Below are 11,094 nucleotides of genomic sequence, written 5' to 3'. Positions count from 1 at the left end.
CCACACAAAACCGTATGTATACACCAATTCTGAATTGTGTCAGAAAACAAGGGTCTTGTTCACTTTACTGCATTCTGTAAAAAATACTCGCCCAGACTTCTGGTCAGTAACCAGAGAAAACAGCCCAGCTGAAAGCCCCAGCCACTGAGAGAAGGACCCAAGTGTACTCAGTATGACACAAAGATTTATAAACACAGCCAAATAACCCCAAGGAGTACACAATATAAATGCTTTATTGCTAGCACAGAGGTTTCTTTTTAAGTAAATTAAAAGAAATAAATCTTCATTTTCACATTCTATACTGCAGTTGAAAGGTAACTAGCTGGTTAATGGATATGTTCACTTGGACACAAGCTATAAGGAGAGCATGACAGTCACATGGAAGGGCTCAGATATGTGGCGTCTCTCAAGGTATCGGGCCACTGAATGCACTGCCGTTCGTAAATAACAGCGAGGAGGGATTTCTTTTAAACATCATGAATAGACAAGACTTATAAATAGAAACCCGGGATGGTTAGAAAGCAGAAACCCATTAAATACAGAAGGCTATATATGTGTTGGCCATATTCCATGTACTCTAGGCTATGTTTGGTACTTTTAAATAAATGATCTCCATCTACGTTACAGACCGGACTGACTTCGGCAGCCAGGAAAGCGGAAGGAGGAAAGGAAGGTGATGCTGTCCATCAACCGGTGGATGTGGTGGATGCGTTGGAAAGCAGGAGAGGAGGGTGTGACTGGAGGGGAGGGAGGGGCACCGCTTGGTGTCTCCCCCTCGGGAGGCTCCTGGGGAGGCTGGGAGGGAAAATGCCGCGTGGACGTGGACGAGCCGCTGGACGAGTCGGCGGAGGTCTGGTGGAGCGTGGCAATCGTGGCACGCTGCAAGTCTGCGAGTGACACGGAATCTGCAGGCTTGCTCAGGTTCTCCAGGGTTACTGCCAGTGGATTTAGGGCACGATAGGCCAAAGTGACAGCCAGAGCACTGGGAGTAGCAGTGCTGGGGCAATGGGGGGCGGGGGACAGAGGCTGAAGAGTCCAACTGCAGAGATAATTCACTTAGTAAGAATTGTCAGCCAGTACTGAAAATGAAATTATTTCTGCAAGGCCCCCAGCATTACCTTTTACCAAATTCTTGAGCCCAGCCATTCGTTTCTGGGTTGTTAAGATAAGCTTTGGAAAAAGATCTTATCAATCTATGAAAAACAACCCCCCCTGCCCCCACCTTATTCCAGAATCACCCAGAAGGAAGTAAACACACGCGCACCCACACGCCCCAAAGCCAAGCAGCCAGATCAGAAGTTGTGAACTACATAGGATGATCTCCAGATCTCCATCTTCCTGCTCTTTTGCTCGTGTTATTTATGGATGTAAGAAAGCCAGACTGGGTCAGGAACGTCCCCAGTTCTTGCTTCTTGGTACATCTGCAGTGTACCAGCTCCTGGCATTTTCAGTCTGGTCTGGCTCTAACTAAAACCATTTCATGTTTTGCTTTGAAGAAGTGGATAACATGAAATGGTAATTTGGCTGCAAAACCTTGGAAAATTGTTCCCGGCCCAAACATCTGCCCCAAATGAGCTCAGCTGAGATCTCCTTGGAGGAGTGGGAGGGATGGGTGAGCAGAGAGGCTGGAAAGGGGAAAATGAAGACAATGGAAGGACAACCTTCCCTCAGGAGGAAAGTTCTTTGTGACAAAAGGCGCCAGCCCATCCCTCTGGAGAGATCGAAGTCCCTGACAGCTACTCCTCTGCTCTCCGTCCCCTTTCCCCAGTATTTGGTATTATTCAGGTGAACCCTTACAGAGTGCCAGGAAATGGTGCCCACATGGTCTGCTTTCATTACCCACTGACTGGTCTGGCCTACGTGTCATTATTTCACTTTAAATAAGGACCAAGTACGGACTTTGGATTCCTGAGAGCTGGGCCCCCCAGGGAGAGCAGAGAGGGAGAGTCCTGCGGGATGGCCTCCACCTTCCCCCTTGGCCTTCTTAGGAGTTCTTCTGAGGGATCTTTACTGTCACCGTCTTCACCTCCGAGTACTCTCGCAAGCCAAACTCCCCCCTAAAAGGCAGAAATAGGCAGTATCAGACACCAGAGGGCTGGGCGGCCCGGCCTGAGGGACGGCAAGAGTCCCGAGAAGGGGAGGGTTATCACCTGCTAACAGCAGGCCCTGGGTTTCCATGTAGAAATGTCTGATGAGTGGACAGCCCAGCTCTCCTCTGAGGAGCACAGAGAGCTGTCATATCCCGAGCAGTAACCGTTTCTTGACGGCAAAGACTGATTGTCTCCACAACATTGCACAGAAGGGTGCAGCACTGCCACCTACTCAGAGAAACAGGCATGTGGATTAGCCTGGGCCAGCGGTCACACAGGCCCTGAACTGTGCCCCTGGGTGGGCACCGTGGACAGCAGCGGACCAGGCCCAGGTCTCTGCCGCCGCGTCTCTACCGCAGGCAGCAATGGCTCCTGGGGACGATGGTGTGCCTTCCTCCTCTAAAACCTGCTCCTGCCAGTGGACACCCCCTCATGTGTGTTTTCCAGTTGCTCCCCTAGAGACCTAGTCTACTTTAGCTGAAAGAAAAGCATGAGATTTCCGGGCTGGGATCCCCTCTGATGTTCTAAATTCCTTTTCACTGGACCTTAGACTTAACAAATGGAAAGGAAGACCTAAAGGCTCACCAGGGAAGAGCACGGATCACCTGCAACGCTTAAAAACAATCCTGATACAAGCTGCCCACATGCCCACAGAGTAAGGGCAAAAAGGCAGGAAATTGAAATAACTGACAGAAAAGGAAGTGGTAGTTCAGCTGGTCCCCCAAGACTCCGGGGAAACGTTTACTGACTGGGAGCTGGGTCACCTGCCTCAGTGGGGACAGGCGATACAGCCCTTCCCAGCCCTCCAGTCACTCAGCTTGGGTCTCCAACCACTGTCTTCAGGATGCTGGGGTGTGGCCACGTCTCCTGGCCACAATGTTCCTTTTCTTCACCTGTCTGTATTCCCTTCTCATTTCACTTCATTGTCACTGCCCTTTCCCCCCCTTTTTTTTAAATCTCATTGTAAAATCAAGCACATTCTATTTTTTTTCCGTAAAAAAAGTTCAACTTTTTTTCTTCTATTCTTCTTAAAGTCACTTCTCTGTGATGCTTCTCCTGGCTCTCTCATAAGAGCTCCTCCCTCCTCCGTGTTCACAGCCTCTACCACAGCCCTGTCACCTGCAACGGGGCTGCCTGAGTATCTGTCCTCTCCCATGGAGCTGTATCTTACTGATCCTGCTTTCTGCTCCCCCCCCACCCCCCACCCCCCCACTGCCAAGCCTAGAGTACAGCCTACAGCTCAGGCTCAAATACAGTACTTGTGGAAGGAAGGAAGAGAGGAAGGGAGGAAGGGAGGAAGGCTTCTCCCCATCCCCTCTACCCGGGTGGATATATCGTCTCTGCCAGGAAAAAATAAAAGAACACTTAGAGATGCATTTGAATAAGAAAATATTAATAAAGGCTGTCTTTAAGGAACAGTCATGTGTACAAGATACATTATAGTAACTGGGCTTAACAACCAAGAAACGATTCATTCTGCTTCCTTCCAGGAATTCCCATGCCCTCACAAGGCTCCAATCGCTTTGCCAGCAGCAACTCCCAGCACCAAGGTCACCTGAGTTGTTACGGCCACCCCCTCCCCACCAGGACATCAGAGGCAGCCAAGGAGAGACCAGGACATGTGCGCTATTCTCTTATCTGCATTGGCCATCTTGCTTACAGGAATGAGAATAAATTTGGGACTGTCCCGTGCCATTCAGTATAAGATTCCCTCATTAGCTCTTTTCAGGCCCTGAGTCTTTATTACCAGCTCAGCTCTGGCTCTTTCTGGACTTTTTCCTGCCCTTGGGCAATTCCGAAAGTGTCTCTTCATCACAGACATCATCTGCCTCCTGTTTGAAGTGAGGTTACTCCCTTCTTGTTTTCTGACTTGTGCACGCACATGGGGCAGACCCTGAACCACTGTCCTCCCCCTCAGACCTCTAAGTAGGTTGTGACAAATGTAAGAAAGTCTAGAGTCAGAAGCGTGCTGGTATGGTCGCCTTCGAGTGTGGCTGTTGGGTCCCATAATCTTTGGGTGCGTGATGCCATGGAAAACCGTCCCGGACTGGAGGAGCTCTTCCCCTGGGTCCTGGGGCAGCCGTCTGCCACCATGGACCACACACAGCCCACTCTGAGAATGAGGAGTGGGCTCGAATCTGCCAGAACACCTGGAGCTGGGGAATGCCAGCTCAGCTCTGCCATTAAGTGGCTGTATGACTCCAGGCGAGCCACCACTCCCACCCTTCTGGTGCCCTGTCACCTCACGGGCAGCAGTTCCCGAACCCCAGCAAACATAAGGATCACCTTTGGAGCTTGCTTCGTTGTAGATTCCTGACCATCCCACCAAAGCTTCTGTCTCAGTAGGTCTGGGGAGGAACCCAAGAGATTATGCTGCAGGTTATTATTTGAGCCACCCTTTGAGAAACACTGCTGTAAAGTCTCTGAGAGCCCCCAAGCTTCTCAGAGCTATTTGACCACCTCATTCCAGGGTTTTTCTCTCAAATTTGCTTAATCCAGTTAAATTCTGTGGCACACAGGGTTCCACGGTGAAGGAAGCTTCAACCACACAACAGGGCAAAGGCAGACACATTGTCATTGATCTCTCTGTGTGGTCACCTTCATGGCTCCACAGTGTGTTGGGGCTCAGGCACACTGAGATGCCTGTATCCCTACTTCTGAGCCAGACTAGGCTATATTCCCTAACATGAACCAAACTTGGCCTACCTACAGGTAAGGTTAAGATGTTACATTTTGGGGTCTCTCAGCCAGACATTTTAGAAAATCACTCCTAAAACAAAAAGGGATTTCTGTTTAGGATGTATCTTTCCCTGCTCTTTTCCCTCCTACAGCAGCATCGTTCAGAGCAGGGTCTCCAGATCGCCTGCATCAGAATCATTCCAGAAGCCTGTTAACCCTGCAGCCCCTCAGCCCTCGCCCAGAATTACTAGAGAGGGGGTTCCCATATAGGCATGCCCAGCAAGCCCCTTCTCTGACTGCAGGTGACTTTTGGTGCACATGCATGCTGTGATGCAAACTTGGGAAGCCCCGATTTAGAATACCCTAATAATGCTTCTCATCTTCAAAGCTGTGTCCTTAGTTTTTAAAATGTTGAGGCTCACAGCTTTCCTTCCACCCCCTTAGTTTGTGACATGTATTTTATAGCTTGTCTCAGGGAAGCTTAAATGAGGAGTAAGGGAGAGGACAGGAAGAATGAAAGCGGGGGGAGGGGTAGCTGCAGGCCAGAATTGAGGTGAGCTCGGCCCTCTCTCCGGCCCTGGGAATCAGTGGCCAGCCTATCAGGTAACCTGTAGAGGGCAGTCCTCCACAGCTCTCTGTGTGGGGGGTGGTGGGTGATGTGGGGGACACCTCAGGGGTTCCCACAGCTCTCCTTGGAGTTTGTCTCTAGAAGGTGCTACTTCTCTTCTCTGTGTCTCTTACAAGTGGGCAAGGAGGGGCCAGGAACCAGAGCCACATGAAGTTTGCAAGGCCATGAGATAAACACTACTGTCCAGAAGAAGGTAAGTGGAGTTTTAAGTGAGAAGGAAGAATGGGGGACCACGAGAGGCCGGGTTCGTTGACTTGAAACCTTTGTGACCACTCTACGTCATTTAAAGAAGGAAAAAAAACCCCATGTTTTGGGAGCAAGTAGGGACAAAGAATCATATAATTTAGACAAGATGAAGGGAGTCTCATCAAAGGGCACTGTTTCCTAATTATTTTTTAACTGCACTGGGAAGGCCAAATCATTATAGCACCGGGAAGACAAGTTGAGAAAGGCTGCTTTTCAGTCTCCTGGGCCACTGTCCTCTGTGTGGTTCTGACACAGCCAAACCATTCTCTGGACCATCTTTCCAGGGGAGGGGAAGGTTTCTAATGGGGACAGACTAGACCTGGACAATGTCACAAGCCTTCATCCTGCCCATGCTGAGGGCAAGGGCTAGCGTGGGACAGGCTCCATCAACCAGTGATTATTTATTATACTTTATGCTCATGATTCACTCTCTCGATGATCTGTAGCAAAACAGCGTGAGCAGCATTCCCAGAGCCAGTGACTGCCCCAACATTTCGGAGGCGTGGAAAGCACAAACACAGAAGCAGTACATGAAAGGACAGGCTGAATACATCTTGAGAAGTGGAAGCAGAACGTTAAGGCCATAAGCAAGTTAAGAAGAGATACCTGGAGCACATGAAGACTTTATAAAAGCTGAAAAAATACTAATAACTGAGCAAACAATTCTGGTTCTGGCTGTAAAGCAAGGGGGAAGTACTGAAGGCCAGAAGCAAGGTTCAGGCAGGAGCCACCTCTCCCTGGCGTTTCCAGAGATAGAGCGTAAGCTGATGATACTAGCTGGAACTCAGGAAAAGTTCTGCCACACTTCCGAGCTAAGACATGTATTAAGAAAAAGAAGGATCGCCTCCATAGCACTCATCTACTTGACCAACAGTGATGACAGCAGCTAACATTTCAGAAGGTCTGGATGTCTGGGATACTCAGTCCTACCATTTAATCCTCACAGAAACCTTTTGGGGTAGGTGCGGTGATTACTCCCATTTTATAGATGAGGAAACAGAGGTTTAGTGAGATTAAGTGATTTGTCCAAGGTTGCACAGGTGTTAAGTGGTAGAGCCAGCATCCATCTCTGAAGCATTGTGGTACCAGAAACTCTACTCTTCGTCTCAAAGCTATGCCTGACTTACAGTGGAATGGCCAAGGGCTAGAAATGACCAGCTAAAGTATGTGAAGCATGTAAATCCTCTGCACTGGTCTTACGGGTTCACTGTACTTGGTCGCAAAAACCACACTTCTTTCTCCCCCAATGCCTCTACTCACTCTTTCCCCACTGTACCTTGCTTTGCCCCTTAACCCTGCAAACATACTTCCCTCTCTCTGTCTAGTCAAATGTTCCTCTCCTTTATAGGTCAATTCAAGTCTTCATATTTGATCGTATCTAAAGGTTTTCCAGACTTCTACAGTTCACAAGGATCTCCCCCCATCCCTAAACTCCACTATAACTTTACAGTCTTTTCTGGAATTCTTTGGATTCTTTCAATGTTGTAGATTAAATTTATCCAGCAAAATTTCTAGTGCCTTAATGAGCCACATCTTCCCCCACAGGTCAAGCACAACGCTTTGCACATGGTATATGGCTCAATACTTTTAGTAGACTGATTATGGACTAAGCATTTACTCACAAAAGGATGCATTTAAGAGTGGCAGAGGGGAACGGACATGGAAGATGTCTCCTCTTGTGAATCACAGGATTTTAAAAACATGGAACCAGCTGCTTTCAAAAGGAGGGAAAAAATTTTTTTGGATGGGGTGAGGGGGTGCATCAGCTTAGAACAACCCTGGCTATCATTTACCCTTGGAATGCTGCTCAAAAAATCCATTTATAAGGGCACCTGGGTGGTTTAGTCGGTTGAGGGTCCGACTTCAGATCAGGTCACCATCTCAGAGCTCGTGAGTTCGAGCTCCACATCAGGCTCACTGCTGTCAACACAGAGCCTGCTTTGGGGATCCTCTGTCCCCTTCCCACTCTGTCCCTCCCCTGCTCACTCTCTCAAAAATAAATAAATCTTAAGAAAATCCATTTATATATGAAGGCTGCAAACAAAATCCCCTTGAGTAGGTAAGTAGGTAGGTAGGTAGGTAGGTAGGTAGGTTTTCTTTGTTACAGTCCCATTTTTCAGGTCCTTTGCTTTTCAGGAGGACTCTTCCCCACTCTGATCTGATCCCTGAAGACTGTCTGTACCTGGCCTGCCTGCTTCCTTGGCTGGATATCATGGGAGCCACTTGAAACCTACGTTCAAACCTCACATCTGCCACTTACTGGCTGGGTGACCTGGACAAGCTGCTTAACTACTGTAAGCCTCAGTTCCCCGTCCAAACCATGTGGATGTGCGGGGTTAAGTGTATCACTTCCATTTCATCATCGTGAAAGTCGAATGAGACAATGTTAGGAAAGAAGCTAACATAAAACCAAATACAGAGCAGGCATTTAATTAATGATATCTACCACAGTTATTGTAAAATACTTGTAACCGGTCTTCCTCCTCTAGTCTTTGCCAGAACATCCTCTATATGCCAGAAATTTTGGCCTGAAGTCCTTTGATATCTCCTCAGCTCCCATAGAACACTTAAGCCCTCTGTGACTGGGTTCCAGCCACCCTTCCCATTTGTGTCTTCAGCAAGCCCCTTCTTGTCATCTTATGTCCAAACCTGTGGTCCCAGACTCAGAGAATCTACAGAGGCCAAGCAGGTGACATGAGCCAGTGGACTGGGTATGTGTAAAATGACTGACCACCAATATTCAGCCCCCAGAAGCCACAGGAGTGGTGGGGAAAGAAACAGATTCCAGAGCTCACAGCTGTAGTGATTTTGCTATGGGGGAATGAAAATAAGCAAGAAATCTAGATTTTATGGAGAGCCTCTTCATTTTTGAATGCCAGTTAAAGATTTTAAAATGTTGTGAGGCAAAACAAAACATTTCTGCAGGCCAGATTTGCCCTTGGGCTGCCAGTTGGTGACCTTTGTTTCAAACACACCAAACTCTGGGACGCTCTGAATTTGCTGTGTCTTCATGCCTGTGTTCCTGCTACTCCCTCTGCATGGGAGGACTGCCCCCCACCCTCCAAAACTGAAATGTTTTTTGTTCTGTGAAAAAATTAATGGATTCTTTCCTCAGTACTTGCAAGATGTGTGACATGCTTCTATTAATAAAATAGCCCTTATCATATGAAATAGATGGTGCATTAATTTTTCTCCATTCCCACTTAAGGTAAGGGAGCTGTGTTCTAGTCATCTTTGTAGCATGTAGTACAATGCTTAGCCTATAGAAGTATGTGCTCAACAAAATGTTTGTTTAATGAATGGATGAGGGTAAGAGAAATCAACAATTGTGTGACTACTCCTCTATGCTGGGATCTGCAATCCCTATTTCTCTGCAGGCACCAGCAACTTTGGACACTTACATTTCTCTCCCATTTCCAGACATCTTGAATCCCCCAAAGGGGCTCTGGGCATTTAAGGCATTGTAACAATTGATCCTAAGGGAAGAAAACATAGTACCGTTAGTGCTGAATTCCACTTGCACAGAAATGGTACCACTGGCATAGTATTTCCTTTAAAAGTTTTATTTTTTTTAATTCCTTTTTTTTTTTTTTTTTTTTTTTTTTTACATACGGAACATCTTTAATCTAAAATTTGCTTTGATTTCCCGATCTGGCCAGGAATGGGTGTATATCCATTCTCGGGGGGGTTTCCTTGCCTTTGGTATTCCCATCCCCCCAGAGAATGTGCTTACTTCACTCAGGTTCTGGAGATTATGAGGTCCCCACACAGCCACTGGCATGCGTTATGGCTAGAACAACGACGCTGACTCTGATCTTACCAAACAGTCCCCGCCTGCATTGCAGAAGACACCGTGAGGGCCTTGTTGATGTCATTAGTGAAGACAGCTGCCACAAGTCCAAAGTCTGAGTTATTGGCTCTTTCGATCACTTCATCCATTGTCTTAAACCTCAGAATCTCCTGAACGGGGCCAAAGATCTGCAACAAAATCATTTGACCCAACACAGGGCTGCTTTGCCAGCACCTTTACAACTGCTTTCCACATTGCAAAACACGTTTGCTCTGCTTTCATTATTTAAACTTCGTTTCAGCTTAGCAGCACAGAACTGTAAAATAACCTTTGGCAGAATAGGATTGTACACGTGTCTAACCTTAGAGTTTGTTCAGGACCCTGACTCCTCCACCCTCCCTGGCATCACTCGATCCTACTGTTAAAGCTGCCTTCTCCATGATTCTTCAGACACTGCTCCAGATCTCAGAACTGCTGGTCTGGACTGTTGGCTGATGTGCTCCTGGTTCCTCTCTCACACGAACGTGAGGATGCTTGGGTGCCTTCTCCTTCCTGGGGAACAGCTTAGTAACCTACATCTGAAGGAACAGACCTGTTGCAAGTGTATTACTAAGGCCAATGATTGGCTATGGTGACTGTCCTCTGGGCTAATAATAACTGCAGTCATTTAGCAGGTCACCTGGCCTCCATCTAGCTTGCTTGCCTTTTGATTTAACATTTTCTTGAAAGTGAGATTTTTCATAGTGACGTTTATAGCTGTTACAGAATATATATAAAATATAAAGAGCTAAAGCTAGAATATCATGTAGTAGAAGTGCTCTGGAAACCATTCCAGAAAGATGTGGCTTTTGTTAGAACCCCACATTGGATACCTCCTCCTTGGCAATCCGCATATCATCGGTGACATTGGAAAACACCGTGGGCTCTATGAAGAATCCCTTTCGGCCCAGTCCTTTGCCTCCACATTCCAGCTTGGCACCCTCTGCCACACCACTCTGGATGAGTTCCAGGATCTTGTTGTACTGTTTCTTGTCAATCTACAAAAGAAATTTCCTAATGACTCCGTGTAAAGTAAGTGGGTTCTCAAGAATCTCTCATCTGCGATTTTGTTTCAAAGCTCCATGATATCTAGTCATATCACATGGAACTGCTGTCACTTACCCATTCTTCACCAACAAAACATGTGGTTTTTTTATGGTTCCACCCAGCATGTTGGGAACTTCAGTAAATTACTGCACTGATGACAGTGTGAGAGTGCCAAATCAGAACTATCAGACATAGGCCATGTTTTCAGATGATAGAGAACTTGGCTAATTGATTAGTCATTGTTTACAAATGGGGGAAAACTGACCTCTACATCCAAATGAACAGTTCAGCAAGTTGTACTGATACTAAAAAGATGAAAACAATAGGTGAGCTATATGGCGCCACACATCAAATCCTATTGGGAAATATTTTTAATTGGACCTCCTATTACACCCGTAGAGGAAAAGATCAAGTCCGAAGAATGAGGACTAACTTTCTATTCCATAAAATAAAGTCAACCTTGCTCCCCAGAAGTCATAAGTATCATTCAATTACTATGGTTAAAAACCTAAATTCACTTGGGTTTAACTGCTCATCAGTCATCTTTCAAACGGTCCCCCAACCTAGGTGATGTT

The 11,094-nt window shown here is 46.9% G+C and overlaps 1 protein-coding gene across 2 annotated transcripts in view; it reads right to left on the bottom strand.

The window, feature by feature from the left end:
* Positions 1-215: 215 nt before the first annotated feature.
* The window catches only part of ALDH1A2 (aldehyde dehydrogenase 1 family member A2), a 99,464-nt gene continuing 88,585 nt past the window's right edge, over positions 216-11,094 (bottom strand). The window contains exons 10-14 of one of the 2 annotated variants that reach the window (XM_032593631.1): positions 10,306-10,470; positions 9,464-9,621; positions 9,045-9,119; positions 2,151-2,318; positions 216-2,057 (exon numbers count right to left, since the gene is read on the bottom strand). In XM_032593631.1, coding sequence (XP_032449522.1) covers positions 1,985-2,057; positions 2,151-2,318; positions 9,045-9,119; positions 9,464-9,621; positions 10,306-10,470 — 639 coding nt within the window. In that variant the 3' untranslated portion in view covers positions 216-1,984. The remainder of the gene's footprint in view (positions 2,058-2,150; positions 2,319-9,044; positions 9,120-9,463; positions 9,622-10,305; positions 10,471-11,094) is intronic. The other variant, XM_032593632.1, reaches the window with a different exon arrangement.

The sequence above is a fragment of the Lynx canadensis genome, chromosome B3 (genome assembly GCF_007474595.2).
Source record: "Lynx canadensis isolate LIC74 chromosome B3, mLynCan4.pri.v2, whole genome shotgun sequence".
NCBI lineage: Eukaryota > Metazoa > Chordata > Mammalia > Carnivora > Felidae > Lynx > Lynx canadensis.
The sequence above is the reverse complement of the archived record's forward strand: the minus strand, read 5'-3'. Positions and strand labels throughout refer to the sequence as shown.